Source organism: Rhinolophus ferrumequinum, chromosome 22, assembly GCF_004115265.2.
Source record: "Rhinolophus ferrumequinum isolate MPI-CBG mRhiFer1 chromosome 22, mRhiFer1_v1.p, whole genome shotgun sequence".
NCBI lineage: Eukaryota > Metazoa > Chordata > Mammalia > Chiroptera > Rhinolophidae > Rhinolophus > Rhinolophus ferrumequinum.
This window is the reverse complement of record NC_046305.1, coordinates 18,290,565-18,318,362: the sequence shown is the minus strand read 5'-3', so window position 1 is coordinate 18,318,362 and position 27,798 is coordinate 18,290,565. Positions and strand designations below refer to the sequence as shown.

General features: G+C 41.6%; 1 protein-coding gene across 3 annotated transcripts in view; it reads right to left on the bottom strand.

Moving 5' to 3' along the window:
* PTPN14 (protein tyrosine phosphatase non-receptor type 14) overlaps nt 1–27,798 on the bottom strand; it is a 151,201-nt gene that overhangs the window by 76,357 nt on the left and 47,046 nt on the right. For 2 of the 3 annotated variants that reach the window (XM_033094104.1, XM_033094102.1), the window contains exon 2: nt 10,166–10,493. In XM_033094104.1, coding sequence (XP_032949995.1) covers nt 10,166–10,339 — 174 coding nt within the window. In that variant the 5' untranslated portion in view covers nt 10,340–10,493. Of the gene's footprint in view, nt 1–10,165; nt 10,494–19,312; nt 19,453–27,798 lie in introns of those variants that run through there. The other variant, XM_033094103.1, reaches the window with a different exon arrangement.

Below are 27,798 nucleotides of genomic sequence, written 5' to 3'. Positions count from 1 at the left end.
CCAAAATAACAAACCAACAAAAAAACAACCCTCCACAACTTTATTATACCTCAACTACAGCAAACCTCTCCCCATATCAAGCTTTCAGAGTGGAAGGGTCCCCTTCGCAGCTGCCACCGGGGCCCCCGGTGGCTGCTCTTGGCAGATTAGGGTGGGATTTGACAGATGAAAGTGAGATTTTCACCCTTAGACTTGGAGCCTCAACCAGTTTACTTTTGAGCAACCTGCTCACTGATTAAAACAGGTACTTTTGTGCATCCAATCCTGTCTTTATATTAATTAATGCTCAGATTTCAGGATTAGCACAACAATCACCAAAAAATAGATCACTGCTTTTGAAGCATTCTTTTATATTTCAATTATAGCCTAGAACGCTTTACAGCACACCTGGAAATCTGCCTTCAAAAGAATGTTTTCGTTACAATGCTTCCCTTCCAAAGGCACGCTTGTGCAGATGTTCCCATTCCAGCTGGCTGCCCCCTCAACCATAGCACAGACCAACCCTGCCACAGCCCTAACAGAATATGTAATAAAGCTCTGACTCTGACTTTACTAGCAAAGCAGACATGTCCTTGACCCCATAAAGCTACAGTCCCAAATACTCGAAAGGCTCTTTCTAAATGAAACTTTCAGATGGGAAAAGTGATCTGATCACCTTTTCTTCATGATGTCCCAAAGGGCAAGTTCATTATCAGAAGTCGATGCATTTCTCGAGCAACCAAAGGCCAACAAAAAGCCAAGGTTCCACATCTGTCAACTGAGACAAACTTGCCTGCGTGAGTGCTGACCCTATTGTTCCGTTCCCAGCTCCAGTGAAGCCATTAGTTGTTCCAACGTGACTGATGATGTGGAGGAAATGAAACGTGGCTGAGCAGACAGAACACAGTCTTTGCAGTCAGTTCCTCTCCCAGCTTTTACACTCACTCAGTAACTATGTCCAAGTTACCGAACCTCCCAGAGCCTTCAAACTTTTCTCATCTGTAAAATGGGGATGATGATCACACACAGACTGTTAGGGGCCTAAATGAAGGGACGCTTGTCAACTGTGTGTGTGTGGGTGTGTGAGGGGGACACGGACGCACCTCTGAAGTAACTACTCCATGAATGCAGCTTTCTGTTACCATTGCTATCATCACCGTCATCATCAGTAAATGAAATCAGGCCTCAAGAATCTTTGTCATCCGCACTACTGGTATCCCTACGAACCACAGAATTAGGAAGCAGAGGTGATCTGGAAATAAGTGAGAACAAGCTGCCACGGTACAAGATGGAAGACCTAGAAACAACATAAAAATCTGAAAGGTATAAGAAAAAAAAAACCGTCACGAAGCAGTGCCTCCCTAAGATTTTCTTTAGAGTCTCATTATAGGTGTTAATGGGACACTGGACCATCACTCGGTGCTGTCCGAAGGGATCTATGATGTAGGCTTAGGCTAATCCTAAAATGAGGTAATCTGGGTACTTAATTGAATAAACTGTCTGGAAAAGGGCCAAGGGAGTTCTGCATTATACTGAGTTCCTTTCTGGAGCACAGTGCCTTGGAAGGGTATTCCACTGTACTTTGGATGGCTGGCAGCGAGTTTGCATATAATAAATGAGGTAATTTATGTAAACAGTAATGTGCTATGCTATGGAATAATTATTTTAGTTGGAAAAGAGTTCTTTCATAAGCATGGGTGGAGAAAGGGAGGGCAAACTTTGCAGTTACTTAACAGGCCAACCATGATTTATTATCTTTCACTAAAAGTAATCTTGACATTTGGGGGTATAATTTTATGGTCCATACTTTATTCAAATTATAACAGTCATTCATTCAAATTAGTAACATTCAAATTCTAAAAGGTCCGCAGTAACTGCATAAATATCCTACAGTTGACTTTTCAAAAGAAGGTGTAAAAAAATGTTTTTTACTGCTCCTATGCTTTGAAGGCTAAAATTTTAAATTTCTTTTTCTCTTTCCCACCCACCAAATCATTAAACCAGACCTGATCTTCCAAAACAAAAACCAAACAATCAAAACATACACACAAGTGCATACATTGAAAAGGAGGATTAAAAGGTACAAGGGAAATCGTGATATGACATAAGACATATATTAAGACTTTAAGACATATTAGTACAGAGCTCTAAATAACAAGGAAAATTACTTCGAACGCAAAAAATCTAACTCATGGCATGATTTTTTTGGTTGTTGTAATACAGCCTTTTCCATAAGACACAGGATATTTCAGGGTGATTCCCCATGTATACAGCCAATGAAATAATTTCAGAACTACTTAAAAAACAGGGTTTCCAGTGCAGGGTAGAAACGGAAGAGATAGGGAACCTGGAAGACACCGTTTACTTGCTCATGGCCAGAACAACCTAATTTTAGAAGTGCTGAATTCAGTTATCAAGTGGGAAGGAAAGTCCATTTATGAGACTCCCATTCGCACCCTGTTCTGTGAAGCTATGCCCAAAGTAACCTCCTCCATTCCCACCACACCTCCCTCATTCTTCCTCCAGCTATCCCTACTCTGGAGTGTTCAGTAGAGGGGAAAAACTGTCTCAAAGTTCTTGCCCTGCTCTAGTCAAGCTTACAACGCAGCCCAGGTTTATTCTGCCATGTGTCTACAGTGCGTCACCGGAAATGGAATCAGAACCTAACAGGTCACTGAAACTACCATGTGCACCAATCAACTTCCTGTGTGTTAGCCCAGGGATCATTAATACCATCAGGCCCAGCTGGGACCACACCAGGCCTGTTCATAAATGACTTGCCAGTTTCAACTCCAGCTGAATTCCGAAGGCAAGCTTCATTCCTAAATATTGCCACATGGTTGAGGAGAATGTGGTGGGTGATTCCAAATGGAAATCATGTCCTCCACGACCAAAAAGGATCCCATTGTGTTGCCCAGGTAAATGCCAGAGACACCTGTTTGGTTTCTCTCTGCAGCACCCAACAGAAGCCAGGTCCATCTCAACCTCAGGAAACTTCTGGGTAAGCTATAAATCCCACTTTATTTCTCAAATTTTCTTAGCAAACAGCTCTGGTGCCATGAATTCTGCAGTCAGTTCACTGCAATGATGAGAAAAGAAGACAGAAGAATCCTGGTTCCCAGGGAGAGAAACCACATCTCTGAATTACTAAAAATGTACCACTAAGAAAAAATGCCACACTAAATTGTCATTTTCATATGAGTAGTTTCCTGGTTTACTTGGTTTAGAGTTTTTCATCTTAACAGAGGAAGCATAAAAGTATGCCCACACTCAAAGTATGCTAGTTTCTTGTGGCAGAGTGGTGTGTGGGTACCTTAGTTTCCTAGTAAGATCCCTCTTACGGCATCATGAAAAGATGATGGTGAATAATGGCCTTTAAAAACAGTTTGGGTATTTTTGATTCATTTGTTCCTTTGTGTACAGAGATGCTGTTATCCCCTACATTGGCTATTAATGGGGGGAAAAAATGTTTGAGGGTTTTGTTTTTCCAGTTTTGCCACCAAGGGCACAGCTCTAATGCAAACCATTTGTAAGGGTTACAGACACAGTCTCAGCAATTACTGGGGATTAAACTCACAATCTTATCTCAAGCATTTTGGGGAGTTAATCATCCAGAAGCAAAAGTTTAAAATTTCTGGCATTAAGTTGTAATAAGTTGCCTGCAGTCCCCAGTATTTCAGTTGTAAACTAAGAAACAGAGTTGGTATGCCTCCGCGTAAAATATATAGGAATTACATAAAGCACTAAAACTCCTACTGAGGCATGCAAAATACTTCAAAAGATGACCATAAGCAGACTCTGAAACAGCACTTCATGCAATTACATTCCAATGGCTTTGGAAAATAAACCACTGTACATCAGTTGGATAACTGTAAAAAAACAACTTTTATGCAACGAACCTCTACTTTGGGTAGGTCTGGGATTTCTGTAACTGACCCGTCTATAATTAACAACTGCACCATCTTCATTTTCCTAGCCAATCTCTTCATAAAAGTACAGGAAAAGAAATTGTAGAGTAACATAGACCCAAGAAGCAAATCTCATAGTCAAGAAAAATCACACTTTGAGGTTGCACAGCTCACTTAGAATAAACAAAAGGATGAAGACCTCTATGTCTAGAAAACAGACATTCATGCCAATTTATCTTACACAACTGACATGAAGATTTCACATTATTATCCTTACAAAGACAAAAAACAGTACAAATTCAAAGACCAAAAATCTCCCCAGTAGACTACTCCAATCGATTCTTCATCAGGATTGATTATTTTAGTCCTCTGCACATACAACCGTATATGGATGTGGTTAAGCACGCTATAAAATACAGGGCCATTTAATCAAGTACTCCCATACTCATATGTAAATTACCAATTCCCAGAAGATTAGCATAAAATCAAACCATAGAAATATCCTTAATGTCAGTTAGCTTTTCTCTGATGCTGGCCATACGTGTTAAGATTCCCTATCTTTATAAACTCTAGCCCTTATGAAAATAGCAAAATGTGGGGCATCTCTACCACAGCTAATAACTTTGGACAAATCAGCTTTTAGTAAAGACGAAAATACAAATTTGCAAAAGAAAAGGGGAATAAACTGGAGGATAATCATTCACCCTATGAAACAATTATGGATTTGTTTTTTTGAGGGGTGCCTTTAAAAACCAGCATTCTTAATCTTTCTTGCCTTAGGAAAGGCCCAAGAGTTAACCAAATTCACCAATGCCCAGAATGCTAAACTTCCTAACACAGCAACAGTTCTCTATCTTGAATAGACTTTAGCCCTGAAGAGTATCTCAGGTACCTTTGTTAAATTATTTATCCCTCCTCCATTTATTTATTTTTTTAATTAAAAGTAGAGTCAAGATTATCCCTAAAGGAAATAATTCATATTTTACATTTTATTGGAATTCTTGATGTTACTTATTACTATTAGCATGACTTCCTTGCCCTTCTTAGAACGGCACTGGTTAGTAGAAATACAATGGGAGCCACATATTTAATTTTCAATTTTCTAGTAGCTACATTGAAAAAGTACATAGACCTGAAATTAATTTTAATAAATTTTATTTAAAATGATATATTCGAAATATGATGCTTCTAATATGCAACTAATATGAAAATGAGTAATGAGATATTTTAACTTTTTTCATACGAGGCCTTCAAAACCTGATGTATATTTATTTTACACTTACTGTACATCTTAATTCAAACGCGTCGCAATTCAACTACTCGGTAGCCACATGTGGCCGGTGGCTACCATACTGGACAGCACGATCCTAAATTAATAATAACTGTTCAATTAATTGAAAGATTGTGGCCCAATGTAAGATTACAGCATCGTATAATCAAAGCCTAGAAACAGAACAAGCGGACTTATAAAAGGGGGAGAGTCCAGTCTCTGGAAGGGCTGTGTGGACGGTAGCAGAGTCTGGATAGCCTGTGTGGTGTTTTGTAGAGGAGACTGACATATTGAGAGCTTCCTATGTGCCAGGCATTGGGATACTGTGACAACTTTGCAAAAACTAACTCATTTAATCCCCGCAACAACTCATGGAGGTTGCTACTATTACCATCCCCATGTACAGGTGAGAAAACTGAGAGGCACAGGGTAGGTAAGGACTATCCAAGATTATACAGCTAGTAAGTGGCAGAGCCAGGGTCAGACTCAGTTTGATCCAAGCTTATATTCCTCGCCACTAAACTCTGCTGCTTCTCCAAGTATTTATTTTTAAAATATGAGAATCAGTCATAAAGCAACATTGTTGTATCTATTTCTCTCTTAATCTAGATCAGGGATTTTCAAACAGTGATTTTCAACTGGGGGATAGGAAGGACATAAGGAAATGGAACTCCAGCCAGATAGCCATCCCCTTTGCAAACAGAATAGCTCCATTCTACATATTCAAGTTCCACCTAAGATTTCATTTGGGGAAAAGGAAAAGGGTGAAACCCATTGATCCAAATATGTTGTAACTATATTACCCAAATTCTAATTTTCTGAGCCTTCTGTATCTCTTAAATCTTTTCCTTCATAGAGGTCCTGACCAGAAATTCATACCTAATTTTTTTTCTTTCAGAACTTAAAACAATTAAACAGATTTTTTTCCCCTAAGGAGTTAATTTTATTTCCTCTCGCCAGGATTATTGTTATGTCCACCTAACTAGCATCTCCGATCCTCCTATCACCCAGCCCCATTCTTTCTCTACTATTTGGTTCTCTTCCTAAAACATAAGGTGATCATGTCACGTTACACCTTGAAATCCTCTGATGGCTTTCCATCTCATAGCAGTGTTTTATTCCCCAAACAATTCCAAGAGTACTTACTAGAAGATTAAAATAAGTGTGAAATACTGAGTTCAACACATTTTTTTGTCATCTATAGAACTTACGAGAGTGTTTGCCAAAGCATTTACCACAGCCCCTGTCTGCCACTACACATCCCTGGCAATTAGAACGTTGGAGTCAGCCTGCCTGGGTTTGAGCCAGCCCAGGAGTGGCAGGCAGCTCACCCTGGACTGTGGACCCCCATCCATAAAATGGGGAGAGCAAGAGAAGCCACCTGACAGACTTGTTATGAGAATTAAATGAGCTGATACATGGAAGGTGCTCAGCATGATAGGTGATACAGTAAAAGCGGGTGGTTATTTTAATTATTTTTTTGTGACACACTGTAGAAACAAAGTCCTACAGGATCTAATTAACATTTCCTAGCCAGAGACAAAGCAGACTCCCGCCAGCCTTTCCACACTCTTGCCTCTCCCCGCCATGACCCCCCCAGACACACACAAACAGATCAGTGCACACTGAACTCTGCCATTCCCTGAATCCCATGTGCCTTCCTGTTTCTGTACCTCGGCACGGGCTGTTCCCTTTGCTATGTTGCTTGTTTGTCCTATTCTCTAACCTCTAGGGTTTCTGGGAGCAGGGACCCTATTATATTCAGCTTCCCAGGGCTTGACTGCATTTGCTGACCATGTGAACCAGGCGTTGGCCCTCTGGACACCATTCAAAATGGCATCACACCAATGCACTGAAAACCAGATTTGACCCTCAAAAAGTTTACTGTGTGGATACATGTCATATACATTTGTCAAAACCCCAGGATGTACAACACCAAGAGTGAACCCCAATGTAAACTATGGTATTGGGGTGATAATGATATATCAATGTCGGTTCATCGGTTGTAACAAATGTTCCCCTCCGGTGTGGGATGTTTATAGTGGGGGAGGGTATGAAAGTTGGGGGGGGGCAAATATAGAACTCTGCTTTCCACTCGATTTTGTTATAAACCTCGAACTGCTTTAAAAATAAAATTATTTTTAAATTATCTAATAAAATGAAGTGGCAAAACACAAACTAATTAATGTAGATTAAATATTATATCAAAATTAATTTTCCTTTTCTAATATAAAGCTATTATAAAGTTTAGGATACACCTAAACTATAGGACACTTGTAGTGGCAAAGTCAAATAGCCATCATAATCTGGTTTCCAAACCTTCATAAAGACTAAACAGTCTGTTATATTTTAGGTGGATTTCCATTTTCTCCTCTAAAGCACCATCATTTGGAAAATGACCCCAAATCCAAAGTCAAGTGTGTGGAGCAGACCCTGTGTTCAACCACTCCTACTTCTGCTACTGGGTGAAGAATGCATTCCTCCTTAAGGTGTGGATGCACGAAAGAAGAAAGTATTAGACTGCTCTATCTGACCCTTTAGTTCAGAAGTAGCTACAGGACTGTTGCACAAAAGGCCATACCTTCGATGTCACCTGTCACAGAACAAAAGCACACAATTAAAAAGAAAGTGATTTGCTCTAATGTGGATGCACCCGTTTGGGGCACGTCAAAATAAAGCCAGCACTAAACACAAACCACACCTCAGCATTAGGAGATCAGTCACACTGCCAACACATGCTTGACAGCAGAATCTGGACTTCACGGCTTAATCCTACCTGACAATTCTGTTGTGGGATAATCCAGGGTCGACCTTTACCCTCTCACTGCCAGAAACAATAGTCTGCTGAGAGCAGTTATTACCATACACATCTCAGACACGCCTCACCTTGTACCTTCCACTGTGGTTCTAACTGGTGATTTGCAGAGGTGGCTTCTCAACCCCCAAAAATAGCACCTGCTCTTTTATACCCTTGGTGAAGGCTCTGTTCATCCTTCTCTGGGGTTCTCTCTCCCCTGCCAGGGCTGCAGTGTTCAGTGGGGCAGGCTGTGCACTGCACAACTCCCAGGTTAGCCACTGCTGCCCCTGCATTGCCTCTCAGCGTGATTACATTTGACCTTCACTGTTCATTTAAATGCTGGACTCCCCGACTCAACTGTGCATATTTTAAAAACAAAACTGTGCTTTATTGACCTTCATTTCATCAAGTCCCAAGATTTTGTTTAATAAAAAAGACTCTCAAATTGGAACAGTGACATATTAGTAGAGACAGAATTATGCATTTTCCACGGTGTATCTCTTTTAACATTTACAACAGCCCTCTAATCTAAGGTAAGTAAGGCAAGTGTCATTATTCCCATTTTACAGATGACCAAAGTGATGCCCAGAAATGCAGAAACTTCCCAGGTTACCTAACTAACAAGTGACAGAACTATAACTTAAACCCAAATCCAAGACTCCAAAGCGTGCACTTGTAACTATGTAACCACATGCTGTACTGCCTCCCAATGCATGTGAACAATTACTTAAATCACTCGAATGTGAGTTACTGGTGATACTCAAAAGTAAAACTACTTGAGAGTCATGTATTTTTAAATGATCTATAACTAAAATTTCTACAAGAATTTAGACCAGTGTCCTGCCCAACCAACCTATAGTATTAAGGTTTTTCCTTTATACCCATGCACGTCCCTGTGTTTAAATATGCATGTCCAAATGGGCTACTAATAAGCAAAACAGAGCCAGCTATCAACCAGCAAGGTGAGAACACTTCATGTGTTTACTCTATTGTGTCAGCTACCGAGCTACACATATCTGTCGGGCAGGACAGTCTCCTACACAGGAAACTAAACTTCAAAGGAAGACCTGATCACCGAAACCAAAGTATAAACATGAAGACCAGCATGAGACAGAAGAGTTCAAGTAGAACAGTCCCCCAGAGGATAAGAATCAGGCTGAGGAAGACGTCAAGGGGGGAGGACGACCTTCCCTCACCCAAATTCCCTTGTGCATATGGAAAGGAAGAAGACGGTGAGGCATGAGGAGGCTGATCAAACACCATCACTCCCAACGGGCACCACCATGCCCCTTCTCCAGTACCCTGAGGAACTTGGGTAATGATGTCACAGGCCTAGGACGACTACAAAGCTTTACCTTGTCTTTAGGAAGGCTTGAATCTCAGGGACCCACAGTCATTTCAGCACTGGCAATCATTCAACCCTACCACCTTACACACAGCCAATCTGCCACATGGCTCTCACGACACAAATGCTGGTAGGGGCTACTCACCAAGTCTCTTCTCTGGAATGTCTGTAAGACTGAAAAAAGCAGGGCTTGCTTGTTAGAAGGGATGTACTGTACGAAGTAAGCGTCTCTTCTAAAGAGTGGCAATGTGACTGTCTTAATGGTCAACCCCAGGTTTGCTTAAAGCCTACAGAAGTCTCACAGACAGTACAAAGGCAGCAAGGGTCGTGGGGACTCTCAAAAGGAACAAAACCCCCATTCTGCAAGCTCCCACAAAAAGCCTCACTGGTCACTCATTTTAAATGCTTTTTCTCTTTTTCTTCCCTTTGAAGAGGAAAACACAGAAACTAACAAGCAAAAAATAAAAGCAGCTGCATCTACCCTCCATGTGGGAGTTCTCTCCTTGGTTTGCAGCGGGAACGCCAAACACCAGCTACCCACTCAACTGCTTTAAGAACAGAAAATGACTTTGGTGAGAGAGTCGCTCATTTTTAACCCTTCCCCTCACCCTGCAAACCTCCTCGCCGGCAGAAACGAAAAGGGAGGCTGCCACTCCGTGCAAGCTCCAGGTGGTGTCCTTGTTTCTCACATCAGAGTAGGTCTCCTGATCCACTGAAGGGTGTAAGAACAAGCCCATGCTAAGAAGAACAGGATTCTTCTAAACACAAGGCGGAGGCTGAACGGTATGGCAGGTGCCAAGACCCAGGTGGCTGGTCCCTTGGGTGAGGTCTCGCTCATACAGCCACCACACACACAGTCTTCTTACCTCCCGCAACTCCAGCCTCTGAGCCACAGCCTCCAGGCACTCCTGCCCTGTGCTTTCCACCGACAACGTGCACTCGATAACACTGCTATCCAACAGGCGGATCCGGGTCACGAAGCAGTTCTTGCTCAGGACATTGTAGCGCCGTGTCCGGCGGAGCTTCAGGCCGAAAGGCATGGCTCTGTGGCCCTCGGACGCGGCCCTCGGGTGCCGGCGCCCACGTGCCTGAGATGGCCTTAGCAGTTTCGGGACTGGGCGATGGTACTACCAGCCGTGCTCCTCCAGACACAGGAAAAGGTGGCCATGCCCAGTGTGGGACTCTGCAGGAGCTCTGCAAACAGAAAAGAAGCAGCGAGGTCAGGAGCTAGAAGGGAAGCGGGCGGAGGGATGGCCCGTCTTCCACACAAGACGCCACCCCCTCCCCACAACAGATGACCCTCCAGAACCGGAGGCCACTTGGGAGAGTCCATGTACTTCATCTTATCTTACAAGGGTGATACGATAGGAACATCTACTTGACAGCTGAAGAAACGGAGATGCCAAGAGATTCAAAGAACTCATCCGAGAACGCACAGACTAAATGGCATAGAATTCAAACCAGTGTCTCTGCAACTTCAATTCACATGCTTTTTTCACTGCTCAAGAGATAGGAGTGAAATTTGAATAGTGTCTTTTAAACTTCTAAATATATATATTATCTCATTTCAACCTCATTAACAACCCTAGGGTGTAGACTGTATGACCAGTTCGAGGTTCCATGGTTTAAACGACTCCCTAATCCTGAAGTTAAAATTGTATCTTGTTCCTCCTCTCTCTTTGTAACACTGCCTCTTTACTTTCATTACCATTATTTACCGTTTTGATTTTAATACTTTATTTATTTTATTACTTATTTTCTTGTCCATTTATTTACTTAGAATAGATGGTAGAAGGTAGAGGAAATTACACATTTAATAGAGTCAGCAACTTTCTACTTTTTAAAAACATTTTTAAATGGATGAATTCTTTAATACACTCAAAATGACAACTTCTTGTCCACTTTTTTTTTTTAACCAAATATTTAGACAGATGTGGGGAACCACCCTACCATCATTTTGTTCTTTTTATGAAATGCTTGATGCAAAACCCTGTCACCCAATTACAGATAATTGAACTTACTAATAACGAGATTTACTGACACCCTGTTGTCCCACCAAATGCCAGTGATGACATTATTGCCATGGAGAACACAACAATAAGGTAACAACCGCAAAAGTGCCATCACCATTCTACCCTGAGCCAGCAATGTTCTCACCAGGAGACTCCTGTCTTCCAAAGAAGGCAGAGATGCCCAGACAGCCTCTCTGTTCAACTTTCCATCTCCATCAAGCTCTAAGGGCCATCTCTGGCTCATATGATTGCTGTTACCCTGATTCCCTAAGTCGGGCAGGTCCAGCCAGTCTTCACATCCTTCATCCACAGAATTACCTCTGAGCCTCCCCCCCACACCCCCAACACTTGGATAGACGAATATGAATAACTACTTGCAGGAATTCTTGAATTAATAAATAAAATGGCTTCAATATTGAGCAACCACTTGGTGCCAGCATCCCAGGCTTCACACAAGTTGTCAGGGCACAACCCTACAACACAGCAAAACACACTCCCCACACTCCCTCGGCCAGTCTTTGATGCCTGCCTTTGGCACATTCCTCAGCATGACAGATATGTTTTATGGTGGCTTAAAATACACATGCTAGTAGAGACGTTGGCTTGGTAAAATATATTAACATTTCTAAATCACTTTATGTTGGCAAAGGATCATGTTTACCTTCAAGGTAGGCCAACCTGATGATCTCCTGATATCTCCTGAAAGGAATATGGAGGGACCCACCCAAAAAAAGGAAAAAAGAGAGCCAGAATTCAAATACAGAGCCCTTAAGAGTTTACTCCTCATGCATTCCCTCAACTTGTTGAAACACAGGGCAGAAAACATCAAGATTCAATTCCTATGTTAGCCAGGGCGCCTCAAACAGAGAAAAATATTTGCTCTGTGGGGACAAGCCACATTTCCATTCCTGGGCCAGGCACTTTACATTTGGGTGTGTCTCATCTTAAACACCTATGAAGGAATGTGGCTGGCTTAGTACACATTTATCCCAGCCACTATTGAAAACAACCCTGCTACATATTCTACAGGACGCTGTCCATAATTCACAATTAGTGAAACAAAAACTAAGCTGCCCAACAACGTGTATAGATGATCACAGTTTTTATAACAAATAAACAAACGACATGAACAAATGGGAAAGAAGTAAGTTCACAGTTAAAATGATTAATTGTAATCGTGGCTGTATAGCAGTGACATTAAATAGAATTCTCGTTTGTATTTTATAGATGTCTGTCTGAGCTGTTCTAACATTTTAGAAACACCTCACATTATTTTTGCACATAAAGATTCATTTAAAGTACATCAGCTACTGAAAAAGGTAGATGGGGGCATCATCTGACAACCTGGACACATATCTCCTACAAAATACCTGACTATTTAAAATTTTTAAAAACGTTCCGAATCTTCAATTTGCAAGAAACTTCCCTGGTAAGGTATCAACAAAAAAGTTATAAGAAAACTGGTCTGGTCCTTCTCAAGGTCAACATTATAAAACAAGAATTGAACAGGTGGGACCAGAAGGGGATTGCTCTAGAGTAAAAGAGCTTTAGGAGTTATAAAAACAAAATGCCGGGCCGGCCTGGTGGCTCAGGCGGTTGGAGCTCCGTGCTCCTAATGCCAAAGGCTGCCGGTTCGAGTCTCACATGGGCCAGTGGGCTCTCAACCACAAGGTTGCCAGTTCAACTCCTTGACTCCCGCAAGAGATGGTGGGCTGCGCCCTCTGCAACTAAGATTGAACACGGCACCTCGAGCTGAGCTGCCGCTGAGCTCCCGGATGGCTCAGTTGGTTGGAGCGCGTCCTCTCAACCACAAGGTTGCCGGTTTGATTCCCTCAAGGGATGGTGGGCTGTGCCCCCTGCAACTAACAACGGCAACTGGCCCTGGAGCTGAACGGCGCCCATCACAACTAAGATTGAAAGGACAACAACTTGACTGGGAAAAAGTCCTGGAAGTACACACTGTTCCCCAATAAAGTCTTCTTCCCCCTCCCCCCAAAAATAAAACAAAACAAAATAAATCTGTTTTTAAAAAAATGACATGTGTGACCCTTCATCAAACTCAGGTTTGAGAAAAATGGCTATAAAAGACACGGACAATTAGGGAAATTTGAAATAGAGATTAAATGACATTAATGTATTATTGTTCAGTGTCTTTTGTTGTGGCTAGTGGAATTGTGGTTATGTAGGAGAATGTCTTTAGGAGATACCAGTGGTTATACCTAGGGATGAAAATGTCATGATGCCTGCAACTTACTTACAAATTACTGAAAAACAACACATACATACACATAAGCACGTACACAAATTCAGCGTTCAAACAAGTATGACAAAACGTTAATGGTTGTTAAATCTGGATGGTAGGTGTACAGATATTCACTGCACTATTCTTTTAGCTTTTCTGTATACCTGTTCATAATCAAAAGGTGGGGGAAAAAAAGGCAACCCTCTACGCAGCTACTAAGTAAGCTCCAAACATACCTACTCCTCCTTATGGCTCGTTTTAAATGCTGCGGCCTCTTTCAATGGACTGCTCTGAACTCCTTTTCATTGTCTGAACTCCCAGGCATATGTGCTTATTTTAATGTATCAATCTAATTTATGTTAGATGTATCAGCACATTTTTGACTCTAAACTCCTCTATCTTTAAAACACACATAATTTACCTAAATTAAAAGCTCATGGCATTTACACCCAGAACTTGTGTGGTCATAGAGCTGTGCTTCTGGAAAGAACTTCTAGGCACTCATTTAAGACATTCCTTACCTTTAGGAAGGGCTACACCTAAATTATCCCAGGTAAACAATCTGTTTGACACTAACTTGTAACAACTGGGTTAGAGAAGATGATCTCAGTCCTTTCAGTTTTACCATTATAGGTGGATGAATTACCTGCCATGTTTAAGCTCTTGAAGAATCCATAGCACGTGTGTCACTAATTCACCTTTTAACTACCCATGGAGGCATACAATTCTACCTTATACATAACCCAGCTCCCTGCTGTATTTTAAGCTCAATTGCTCTGCTATGTCCTTGATAGAAAGAGAGCAAAGATTACGATATCCCACTACACAATAGAATTGATTATGAGGTCTACTAGATGTCCTTTGTTAAATAGCCTGGCTCCTAGTACCTTTCTGATTTCCCCATGTGGTTCTCTGGGGGCTCATCATATTTATTTTAATCACATGCACATTATAAAACCTAGAACTAAATGCCATTTTCTCAAGATTTCCCTGATGAAATTCACTTTTCAAAAGAGACCAAATTAGGCCGCCATCATCCTATTTACAATAAGGTGTTTATTTTGTGTTGTGTTTTCTTTTTTTAATTATTGGGGAATATTGGGTAACAGTGTGTTTTTCCAGGACCCATGAGCACCAAGTCAAGTCATTGTTTTCCATCTAGTTGTGCAGGGTGCAGCTCACTGGCCCACGTGGGAATCGAACCGGCAACCTTGGTGTTAAGAGCACTGTGCTTTAACCAACTGAGCCATCCAGCCGCCCCATGTTTTTTTTTTTTTTTCCCAATGGAAAGCTCCTTTAAAAATAAAAAGTCACTTAAAATACAGACTTTCATTTATCTCCTCTTCAGGAACATATCCAGTAAATAATATCAAGCTGCCCCTGTTGCTGATACCCATTCATGGAAGTTAAAACAAGTACTTTATGGTAAACCATCTGTACGGTAATATAGATGGTAAAACTAACGGGACTGACTCTCGATTTATTTTTTCAAGACAGTCATTCATTCTCATTTCAAAATATAATCTATTGATCCTCTTTTTCTTAGGCGTATCATAGAAAGAAAAGTCGCATCAGATAAGGGAGTTGCACCCCAGCCTTTAGTAGTATGCTCAGTAGTATGAGTAGTAGTATAATTTGGGAATAAGAAGCAAAAGTGAAGAAAATGACCGGGAAAGGGCCACACACACTCTGAACTCTCTAGCTCCAGGTCAGTGACTCAGCACAGCCAATACTAAGTGAATGTTAAAGGCACTCACTTGACAGGAGGAGAGAGAACTGCAGCTGACCTGAGCGGTTCTAAGAACCAAAGTTTACTCTCAGAAGAATACGTGCAAACCTTTAAGCAAGAACTGGCTTTAACCAGGGAGGTCTGGGGTGACTGCTGGCTTATAGCCTCTCTCAGCCTCAGTTTACTCACCTGTCTGTGAGAGGTAAATGAGAAAATGTTTCCGCGGGGCCCTCAGCAGAGGTGTGGACACCGTCCCTTCCTGTTCCCCCCCATAGTAAGTTAGTGAAAAGGAGGATTTCGGTACCTTACCACCTACTGTGGAGAAAATCTTTCAAAAAGAAAAACAAAGAAGGCAAAGCAAAGAATAGAGTTTAACACGCAGCTATGACGATTCCATGGGGAAACTTGAATGAGTGTGAACATGAACCATGCGTTCTCCCAGCACTGCCACCTTGTCACCCCCCAAACGCTGACCTGGAGCAGAAAGGAGCTATTCATAAGCCAAAATGTCCTATTCCGAGCCCATCGGGTGGGTAAGAATATGGCAGCCTTATCTCAGTCGGTAATATGTGTAGAGTGAACAGTCCTTTTTTGGTAGTGGAAAACGGGTTCCAAATTGCCTTTGGTCTTATAATCTGCATGGCTGAGTTTCTACAGCTGATGGCACATCAGTGTCCCTTGCACTAGAGACCCCTGTATGTGTCTTAGCTCCTCACTTAGAATCCTAAGGGTAAGATCTGTGTCAGATTCAGCTTTGTGGTCTCCTATAAACCCTAAAGTGGAGCTTTACACATGGCGAGAAGCTAAATAAATATTTGTCATTATGATGAAAGAAAGAATGAACCCTGAAAGAATTGAATTTCTGATGCCAAGGTAGGGCAGGGCTTCCTGGTGACCTCAGTGACACTTGAGGAATTCGGAACCTTAGATAGATCTGACTTTTGGAGGCTTAAGAGAGGCTTCAGCTGTGGAAGACAGGAATGAGAAGTGACTCGGCTCACTGGTGCTCTTTATGGGGCGAAATTTCTAAACGAACATTTCTATGGGAACCGAGATTTCTAAAAGAACATTTCCACCACACAGGTGTCTCTTTTCCAGACCTTGATGTGTCTGATACTGGGAATGGTCTCAAAGGCCAGACAAATGCCACATCTCATGGAAGTTCTTCGCAAAAACTACAGTGCCACCACCAAGGCAGGAAACAGTGCTCCAGTGTGCCTACGACTGCCGCAAGCAATTTGTTGGGATGTCTGCTCTGTAAACAACACATTTTAAACACCTTTTCTAGAATAGGCTACCATGGGAGAGACATACAGAAAAGCTTCAAAGTCACTTCTAAAACTCCTGCCTCGTCAATCAGCTTCCTAAAAGCGCTAATATGTAAGTTTCCATTTTTCCCTAAACATATCAGTGAAAGACCTGCAGAGTTATAAACACAAAGCAAAGATAACTTTTTCATTGTATAGAAACAGTCGCTTGGCTGATCTAATAAATCTTTAAATCTAAAGAGTAAGAAGTGCGGAGATCTCTCATAATATCAACCAAACACAGCTTAATTAATCCTCTTTATTGACTTACCTGTACCGTCTTTAGGGAAATGAAAGACAGAAATTAAAATCCAAATCTTAAACATGGTCATCATACTTTCTTTTTATTTCCCATGCTATGTTATTTATACATGCCTTGTTTTTTTTCTTCTAAAGTTCTGAAATCACTAACAGAAGCTAACTGCTATTCAGTTGCACAGTATATTTACCGTCAGTCTCTGGAATTTTTCCAGCGTTCCATATTATTACAACTCCCAAGCACACCTCACAAAACTATGTAACCCTTGTCTGGGTGTGAGAAAGGAAAAATTGATGCAACCCGTCCATCCTGTGTATAAACCAGCATAAGGCACAGCTCGATTTTGAAAAATTAATGGCATTTTCCTAAGGAGAATTTTTCAAAGGGATGGGGTGAGAGGACATGGGAAAGAAAAGAGTAGTGAAAATGTCTTATCTGATTTCCCCCTTAAAAGAGAGCAGAAAAGAGGTTACTCTAACTTTACATACAGGACTTTGCTTCTTGGTCCTTAGCAGATTTCAGAGAGACAAGGAAAAGCACGTTGATGGGTGATAAAATTTGCAATGAGAGAGGTCACTGGTAAACTATAAAAATAAGCACGCCACAGCATGGGAGACTGTGTCAAAAATGCCCTGTAATAACTAGGAACTAAGAAATAATATCCAGCATACTCTGGTTAAGAAGGCAGAAAATAAATATGTTTTCCTTTTATTTATTTGTAAGTGTGTTTTTCCAGCTCTAAGACAAGTAGTTGTCCCAATCCAGTTGTGGAGGGAGCAGCTCACAGTGGCCCATGTGGGGATCGAACCGGCAACCTTGTTAAGAGCACCGCGTTCTAACCAACTGAGCTAACCAGCCGCCCCATAAATATATTTTTCAAACAGTCCCATCCATGGTGGTTAAAAACAATAACAAAAAAAAAGTGGTTCTTGAAAGGTTGAGCCTCTGTTACCTGGAATCACCTTTTCCCCCTGAGCAGTGGTTCCATCTTTTATTCCTGCTCTAACACTCAGAAGCAAATCAGTACCACAAAGTATCAAAGGCTAAGATTTTTCTACCGAGGCAAAATGGGAAGCTCTGGGAGGACAGGTAATTGTTCAAACAAAAATCATATCCCCACCCCTTGCTGTGAGGATTAAAGCCCTGAGGTTTCTAAAGAGACATGACCTCCCACGAGAAGGATCTTACAATGTGCAAGTTTCCAGTTTTGACTTTACTGGAACTTTTAAGGCATTCAAGGTACATCTTGAATATTTATGGGTAAAATAATAGTTGTCTGGGATTTGCTTAAGAATAATGGGGTGGGATCACTGTGTGGAGGGACAGTGGAAGAATATTGTCCATGTTGATGGTTGTTGAAGATGGGAGACCAGGTATGTCAGGGCTCGTATCCTTGTCTACAGTTTTGTACATGCTTGAAATTTTTCATATTAAAAACTTTTGTTTTAAATAAAAAGTACTTCCTAAATGGTGCTTTGTCAAGTAACCTGGTAAAACAGAAAACAGTGCCTACTTTGCAAAGGTATGTAACAGAATAAAATGGGTCAGAATTTTCCCTCCAATCAAATCCCTCTTGCCCTTCTGAAATAAAACTTGCGTTTAACTAAATCCAATGGACAGAGTTTTTTGTTTCAGTTTTATAAAAGATGGCAGGAGACGTTGTTTTTGTAGGTAAGGCGACAGGTTGGCTAAAATGCAAAGAACAATCAATCAGGCAGAAGGTAAGGGACTCTCCCCAGGCCAACCTGCACACTCTACTGAATCAGAATACCTGATTCGCTTACTTCTCAAATGAGCCTTCTCTGTCTAGTCATGCCAGGAATGCTTTGTCCTAAGACTCCACCCTGCTTTGAGAAGGTAGAATCTGCACCTCTCCGATTCCAGTTCTTTTTGCTGTCAGCATCTACACCCACGGTGATGTGTGTCCTGGAATGTCGGAGCTAATTATGGCCAGGAACCAGAATGGGAGACTCCTGCGATTGTCAGATACTAAGAAGGCAATAAAGAGCACCGCCACTCTCAGAGCAGATGCAAAGACGGGGCAGCTGCTGAGCATGCTCTCCCACAGCCCCACTCCCCTTGGGTTATTCCCAATGCCCCCCATTTTACAGACTAGAAAGGTTAAGAACTTGCCCAAGATCATACAGATACTAATGATGTTATCTGACTCCATGGTCAGGAACTATGCTGATAGTATTACCCAGAAAGAAGGCTGGACACTACAACCTGGTAATATAAAACTAACGTGACTATAGCCAGCACCCACTTTGGATAAGGAAGACTGCGATACCCCATTGGCCGTCGGTCTTTGCTCACCCACACTGGATTTTACTCAGGTATGGCAGAGACGGACCCTGAGGCTGGTGACCCATTTTCAGCCCTGGGATGATCCGTCCAGAGGGCATGGCACAGAATGAGAGTGCTGCCCCTGCCACCCCCACCCCACCAAGGAAGGGCCTCTTACCTAGACGGCTTTCCTTGTACAGCTCTGGTCTGCGCTGCAGACCGGGATAATCCTAGCAAGGCGCATATGAGCTCTTCAAAAACGAATTTCAAAAACACAATCACAAGAGCAATCGAAGAGGTTTTCCAGCTTGGTCATGTGACTCACTCATCAAAACAGAAGAAACTCTCTGAGGGTAAACACCCCTCGAACTTGCTTCGCCCTCCTCTGCGATGTGTGCCCTCAAGGGACAAAACTGATGAAGAGAGGGTCTCTACGTGAGAGGCTGTTGCAAGTGACCTCCCTTGGCAAAGTTTTCCACACCTCCCTTTCCTCCCTTTCCTTCCTGCCCATGCCTGAGTTCCCTTAACTTCCCTCGCAGGTCCAGGGCTGTCGGATGGGAGGGACTCATCTGTGTCACTTCCTATCCAAACATAGGCAGCAGCCAAGCATCTCTGCCAATTCTTTCCAACTGGGTCTGCACATCCAGCGCCCAATTTCCCTGCACACACCTCCTTGTGCCTTGGTTTCTGAGCCCCACCAGCCAGCCTCACCCAGAGGCAGGGTAATTGCCGGGCATAAGCCACTTACAAGCTGTACGACCAGGGCTCAGAAGCTGCCTCCCTTTCTGCATGTATAACATGGCAGTGATAATACACCCACCACACAGAGCTGGTGGGAGGATTACAGGAGTTAGTGTTTACTTGCACTGCTAATTATTGTTACTATTTCACCCAATATTACAGGAAGCCCAAGGAAACACAGAGGGCCTACTGAAGAGTACGAGAGTAAACACTGCTTTCCAACAAAGCCAATAGCTAGAGAAATTTTGAAGCTAAGGCTGTTCCTCATAAGAAGACAAAACATGAATGCAAAACAAGCAAGTACAGGTCCCGCTTACTGGGAACCGTGACACGGTACCCAGTGGGTTTCAGATATGTGACCACTCCAGTGAGTCGGGAATAGAACTGAGCGGGTTCTGAGGGATTATAATGCAATCGCGTGTGTGGAGCCAAGAAGCTGAATCAGAGGGGAGACAGAACGAAAACAGGTATGAACGAGTGTCAGCTGTTAAAGAGTTGCATAATCCCAACTGATGTAACTAAATGTTAATTACTAATGGGAGAAAACAGAAGTTCTAAACAGAGATGCTTATGCGACATGAAGGGACTTTCATGCAGATAGATTACAAACACACATGCACTCACACGCACAACAAACGCAGGGTAATCGTCCTTTCTTCTCTGTCCCCTGCCTAGTAGCGCACACACACACACACACACACTCGACCTAAGTGGGTACTTGGAAAAACTTACGTGGTGCTAAGTAGCTCTCAGTGACATTACAAAGAAGTGACATTACCTGTCCGCCTCTAGTGCGGTAACTTTACTGTTGGGAAAACCATTTGTTAGTGAGCATGCTTCCTAACTTCCTGTCACCATCGGTGACCTCAAGCTGAAGGTTTGCTCAGCTGCCTGCCTCAGTGCTGAGCAAGCCTGGGCCTCCAGAAACAAGAGGCTGCGTGTGGGACTGGCTCTCGCGGGCGTGGGGGTGTCTACAGCCCCGAGGGTGCGAACACAGTAAGGAACAGGAGGGCAAATGTCAAACGCTTCAGTTCTCAAGTTGGACTCTTAGCTCTTAAACACTGAAAAACTTAAACATGTACAATTTCTGGCACACTCATAGCTAATTAATACAGCAAATACGACACAGTGTAAACCTAATTCAAGAGGCTCCCTTTGGAAGCTCTCCTGATGTATACCTAGGTTTCAGAAGGTTAAGGATTTCAAACTTCCCTGGGAAAAAAACACCATCTACTGAAACTTTGTAAATAAGTAAAAAAAAAAAAAAAAATCCTGGGAAAAAGAATGCGTATCTGTTCTTCCACTAGATTGTAAGAAGGCAGGAACCAACAAAGTTTTATACAGATTCGCAACCCCAAATCCCTTTGCCCTATAATTAACACGTACTCTGACTCAGCAATGCTACTTTTTGGAAACTTTCATCGGAAATAAAAGCAACAAATCTTAAGGATTATGTATAAGGATGCCACAGTCAACAGTATTTGTAGTGGAGGGTCGGGGACTGAAAACACCCTGAAAATCCATAGTAGAGTTATGTCCAAATAAATCTTGGCATAGGATATTATTTAGGGTATTATGTAGTTATTAAAAATTAGGTAGATCTGAATCTATTGACTCAGAGCACAAGCCGAGCGGTTTACTGTTAAGTGGGAAAGGTTGCAGAATACAAACTGCAAAAAAAAAGCAAAACCAGTCATCTGGTGTTTGTGCTTACACAACATGGAGAAAGGTATGGAATAGTTCTGTCCTCAAAGGGATGAAAGGTGAAACAGAAAGCTCTATTTTGTCTTCATGCAATCTTTGGAGTATTAATGTTGCAATAGACAAAAAAAAAGAAAAGAAAAAATATTTTAAACCACTTAATCTCTGCCTTTCCTAAATACTATATATAAGAAAATTTGGACTAAGTCTTCCTTAGAGAGTAGTATTATATTAGCTATCTATTTGTCATTTCAGCTATAACATCACCTGACTGATTACTATAAGCCAGACCTGTGCTAAAAACTTTTACATGTGTTGTATCATTTGATCCTCACAATCCCAATTTACAGATAAGGAAACGGAGACTATATAATCTGGCCAAAGTTCAATGCTAACGGGTGGCAGAGGCTGGCTCCAAAGCCCAGTCTGTCACCATCAGATTATTCTGGAAGATGCACAATTGCCACATATGTCTCCTTCCTAAATAGCAATATTTACAGCACGAGCTCATTAACCACATGGTTTTCCGCAGCATATACAATCATACTTTGACTAAAAGCAAAAGCAAATTAAAACAAAATCACTTGCAATGAAGCAAATTCATTTTCAAAATTAGAACTGATTAAAACCACTTAAATCCTGGAACTTGCATGAGTTTTCATTCTTTTCAATTATTAGGGTGAAAAATGTCATTCTTCTTCTACCTGACCTAAAATTTTAATAATCTTTAATATTTTCTGATCATAAATTCATTATAAGGAAAGAGGAAATTATAGAAAACTAAAAGGAAAATATAAAAATGAGCCATAATGTCACCACCCAGAGGTGATCAATTTAAAACTTTTGCATATTTTATCCCGTTCTTTTAATTAAACATATTGAAAATTTGTTTACATTGTTGGGATTGTACTACATTGTTTGATATCTTTCACTCTTTTTGATTACTGCTTATTGTGCCATTTTACAGAAAATTTTTCAAACACAAGTTTAAAATGTTGCATAATATTCATCATTTTATTTAACCTTTTAGATCAACATTTATTTAACCTTTCTCCAGTGTTGAAATATATGATTGGTTCTAATTTTTTGCTATGGTTCAAAAAGATTTGCCTATACCTCTGATTCTTTCTTTAGGGCAGATTCTTAAGGATTGCTATCAAGTCAAAAGCTATTCCTTTTTGAGAAGTCTCTTATTGAATACTCCCAAATTCATTCTGAAAGGACTCTCAAACGTAGAAGTTAGGGCAAATTGCTAGTACTTCCATTTCTTTACCTGTAAAATGACTGAAATAATGTGTTTTCTTAATTATTTGAATAAAAAGCTGCATGCATAATGTAAACCAGAAAGAAATCAAACTTGGGAGTCAAAACAACTGAGATCAAGTTATAGCTTTTTTTTTTCTTAATAGGTTACAGTAAGCATGACTCCCCAAGAAGGCAGTACAAGAAATTTCAGCTCAAGATACATCAAAGTCCCAATGATGCCATGTGACAGGAGGTCTGGGCAGCAGAGCCCTTCTCTCAACAGCTGCAGTGCTGTGTCATAGTACCACATGCTCGGGTGCAGTGGTTCTAAGGACAGCTTTTGAGAAAGAGAACATGTTCCCTCCAACAAGCGTAACTATGGAAATGACTTGGCCCAAACAACAAATGACCATATATGTATATATATATATATATATATATATATATACATATATGGTCATATTATATATATATGTATTTCCTCAAAACACTATTATTCATTCAGCACAGACTACTGATTGTGATCGGTATCCCACAGAACAAGTAAAAACACCTTCTCTGCCTACCAAGTCATAGAACATGCTAGGTAAGGATAAAAACAACAAGAGGCAGGTACACTGGGCAACTGGGAAGAGATGAGCCCAGAGGCAAGGCGAGACAGAAATAAGGAATGGATGGAAATGCACACCAACCATCTGGAGACCGTGTTAGGATTCAGAATATTCTACAAAAGGTAGAAAGGGAGATGGCAAAGGTACACGGCTCAAGAAGAAAAGAAGAGCTTTGAGTGTGGAGAGGTTTGTGCTGAAGATCATGTCCAACCTCATCTTATTTTCCATCAATGCAATATTCGAAACAGAAGCAATGGGAGGTCCAAACAAATACACCACGAGACAAGAATAAAAATTAAAATAGTCCAACATCTCACTGTGGCATAAGTTTTTATTTTTTTTAACTGTTCTATTTAAGCGAACACATGAGCCAGAATCATCAGTTCTCAAGAGCACTACTGTACTTAAGCCCGATTGGTAAACGAGGATTCTAGTGGAACAACCGAAATAAGCCGTGGCTACTTAGTGAAGAATGAAGATTTCATCCTACTGATTTGGAAAAAATGTAAGGGTACTTAGTCACTTACATACTAGGTTAGCACTTCTAAAGGGTGGCTAACCACATCAAAGAAAAATGACACAAGGGGACCCTATCTTAAGGGTTCATTTCAGTAACACTCTTCACAGTGTTGAAATGTCTTCTTTGTAAAATATACTTAAATCTCTACTGCTAATTTTATCTATTTCCTCTTAAAGTCATTTCCCCTGAGAAGGGCAACTGGGAACCACCCTCTCGACCATATATTTTACCTTCAAATATTTAACTCTCTTATTATGACACTCATTGCCTCAGATTCTCCAACATAAATAATCCTACCCTTCTTACCTTCTCTTTTCAGGTACCAGTTTATCATCCTTTGATTATCTCTGTGGTTCCCTATTAAGTCTATCTTCTTGTTTTCTTTTAGTTGCAGAACTAAAATGAGACTAGTTATCTTTACAACCTAACTCATTGAGATGAGCTTACTATTCAACAGAAAAAAATAGAGCACACAAGTCGGATTTGCCCATAAAAACTTTACTTGAAGGAAGAAAAACTCCAAAGGAAGACACCAAAATAAAATCTAAGTCTGTTCTCGTTTGTATCAGATAACGACGAAGAACAGGACAAAAGAAAAAATATATATAATGGGTCTGAAATATCTGGGTTTAATTCCTTGCTCTGTCTGGTGACTTGTAATCCAGTCAATAATTAGAAATTTGGAACTAGAGGCTAGGAGATTGCTGAGTTTGAATTGTCAAAAGAAAGATGTTTTCACCCTTTTCCCAATTGAAAACACACTTCGGATTGAGGAGGGGAACAAGACACAAAAGCTAAAATTCCATGTTTGATGAAACAAGGGAATTTCAGAAACCCCACATCAAATAATATAAATGCAGAAGGGAAAAATCTAGGAGAGCAAGCTGCATTAGAGTTAAGCCTCTTTAAATTTAACTTTGAGAGGCCCAAGGTAGCAGGTGTTTTGTTCTTTTTTGTGAGCTGGGTAGGTGGTTTTGTTTTGCAAAGTGTGTAGGTTGTGAGTAGGTAAGGATTTCAAAGTAGGGGAATTGTTGGAATGTCTTTACAAGGAAGTGTTAACCCTGCCTGTCCAGATGGAACAGGAAGTCAGAGGGCTCCAAGAGGGATGTCTCCAGGAGGAAAGAAAGAGAGGGAAGTGGGGGTGAAATTATCTGACAAGATTGGGTCATGTGCAGAACTGTAAAGGAGGAGTGTCATAAGGCAATTGGAGGTGTGTGGGAAGATTCAGTCAGATGTTTAAAGAAAACCAAGCGAGTGAAATGGTGCCGGCTCGCCAGGGTGCTAATGCTGCTAATGACCCTGGAAGGACGGTGACCAGGGAAATGCATGTCACTGAGCGAGCGTAAATTCTTACCTCCCCCCACTCCCACCATCCTAGCTGACATCACTCTCTGTGTTTTCTCATTTTTATTCTGAGCACTCATCAGGGGACTTCGTGTCTCTCCCAGGAGTCAGGAGGCTGTCACGACACAAAGGGTACCATACAGCCTGAGACGGCAGGGGTGCTTCTCTAGGAAGGAAAGCTCCCCTTGAATGCCCTGGCAGCCTTTGGAATTCTTTCAGCAAGAAGACAGCATCCCCCTTAGTTTTAGGAAGTCGGTGATAATTGCTGGGGCCAGGCCTCATTGGACAAGAAGAGATGAATCAAGAAGGGCCGATGGACACTGAACTGGGAGGCGTGGACCTGAAGAGAAATCTAAAATACCACTGACCTAGACCTCCAACTCCCCACGCTACCACTCAAATAACACAGAAGGTTCATCTAAAGGCAAATGTGGGACAGCTTTTGGACTGAACCTAAATCCATGAAGCGGGGTGACCCCAGGGCTGAACACATCCAGCCTTTTACCTGTACGTGGTGATGCCTTGAGCACAGACATCCGTGCTCAAGGCTGGCACCACCGTGGTCAGTATTTCTGTGAGGGTCAATGAGTTATGCTCACTATTTGGTCAAAGCCAAAGGCCACACCCTCATTTTACCAGAAATTAGTTGCCACGTATGGAGCATTGCCTCCATACTAAGTTGTGTACATGTGTGGGGAGCGGGCTGTGTAGAATACTTACTTGTGTAGACTATTGTTCTAAGATAGTATAAAACTGTGTGAATAATAAAAACTGCGCCACTGCTCCGCCATCCATGGATGGTGGACCTCCCAATCCCAGCTTTCCTGTCTTTGTGTCTTTTCTCAATCTCCTCACCCTTCCCCCTCAGGCAGAGCCCTCCTGGTCACGTGGGCCACGACATACATGTATTATTTCCAGTACTCACATCACCAGTGCTGCAGCAGACATTACACCCATTTTGACAGGTGAGTAAACTGGAGCTTCCAGAGTATGAGTAACTTACTAAGACAACACACTAGCTAGTGACGGCACTCACAGTCTCCATTAGGCTACGTGGTCTCCCATCTTCCATAGTGTCTTACAAGCATAAGCCTTTAGGAAGACTTTTCTATAGAGTCTGGAGGAATACAAGGAAGTCAACCTCCACCAATGGAAATAGAGAGCTCGCGACCTACCGACAGTGCTGTATACAACTAGTTATCACATTAGAGAAATATGTTCTTTGAGAACGTAGGGTTCAGACAACAGGAACAAAGTTGCTAAACCACGCAGGGTCAGAAGAAAAAGAAAACTAAGACAAGAGAGAGTAGAGGGCTGAAAACCAGTGTGTCCACTCGATGTGTGCCTGGTGTTGGCGCTAGACGCACGCCTGGCGTTTACGAGCATTGTTCCTCCTGTTTCATAAACAGAAAACAATCCCCTGTGTCCTTACACTCCTCCCAGTGGGAAACAGAGGGCAGTCTTGATAGTGCGGTGCTGAATAAAATAAAGCAAAATGTGGGAAAGTGCTCAGACATTTATATGACAAACTCACACATTCCACGTTTTAACTGTGGCACTTCTCAGGAAATCTGGAAAAGCCGACCCACTGTCCTCCAGATGCTACCTATCCATATGCATTTCAGCACTTTGGTCAGACTCCCCAAAGATCTTTTCGCTCTACCTAAAAAGTAAGAAATACCAGATAAATATGTGAGGCTGAATGGGACAGTTTTAGGGCATGGATGTTAGGCCCCAGCTCAAGGTCGTGGGTCATTTCATATTCAACGTTGGAGCTCCACAGCCTGGTAGAGCGCTCATACATTGCAGGCTTTGTGTTGGTGGGTTGCTTAAATGAATAAAGAAAGAACTGAAGCTAAGGGCTTATTCCAGGACAGATGGATGTGTTAATTACCTAGAAGAGGAAATACTTTCCCAATATGTATGTATATCAAGTCACCATGATATACACTTAAATATCTTATATGTCAGTTATCCCTCAATATAGCTGAAATTTAAAAGAATTTTTTAAAAAGAATAATACCAGATAAAACTACGTGCTTTTATAGTTTCATGGTAAGTGCAGAAGTGAACACAAATTGCACTGCACCCATTCCTCTTAAGTATTAAAAAAAGCTCAAGTAAATTATACCTATTTTCCAAGGCATCTGCATCTTACTGTCACTGATTTATGGGTAGGTTCACACAGAATTAGAGAAAGGAAAGGAACGTGAAGGAAGGAGGAGGGAACAAACATCTTACTGAGACGTCTCAAAACCTAGCCAGACCAGAACTGAGGAAGGTGAATCAGAGACTGTTAAATCCAATTATAAGAGGAACAGGGGACAAAACCTCCATCACCCTATACTTTACACATAACATATGAAAAAGGTTTGAAAGCATTTTTTCACGAGATAACACGCTGAACAGTGACATAAAGATAAGCCCGCGGGGGGCCCCTCTCTAACATGCCTAGGAAGGGAAGATAGACATTGCGAGGTGATCTTTAGGCTACATAAACGG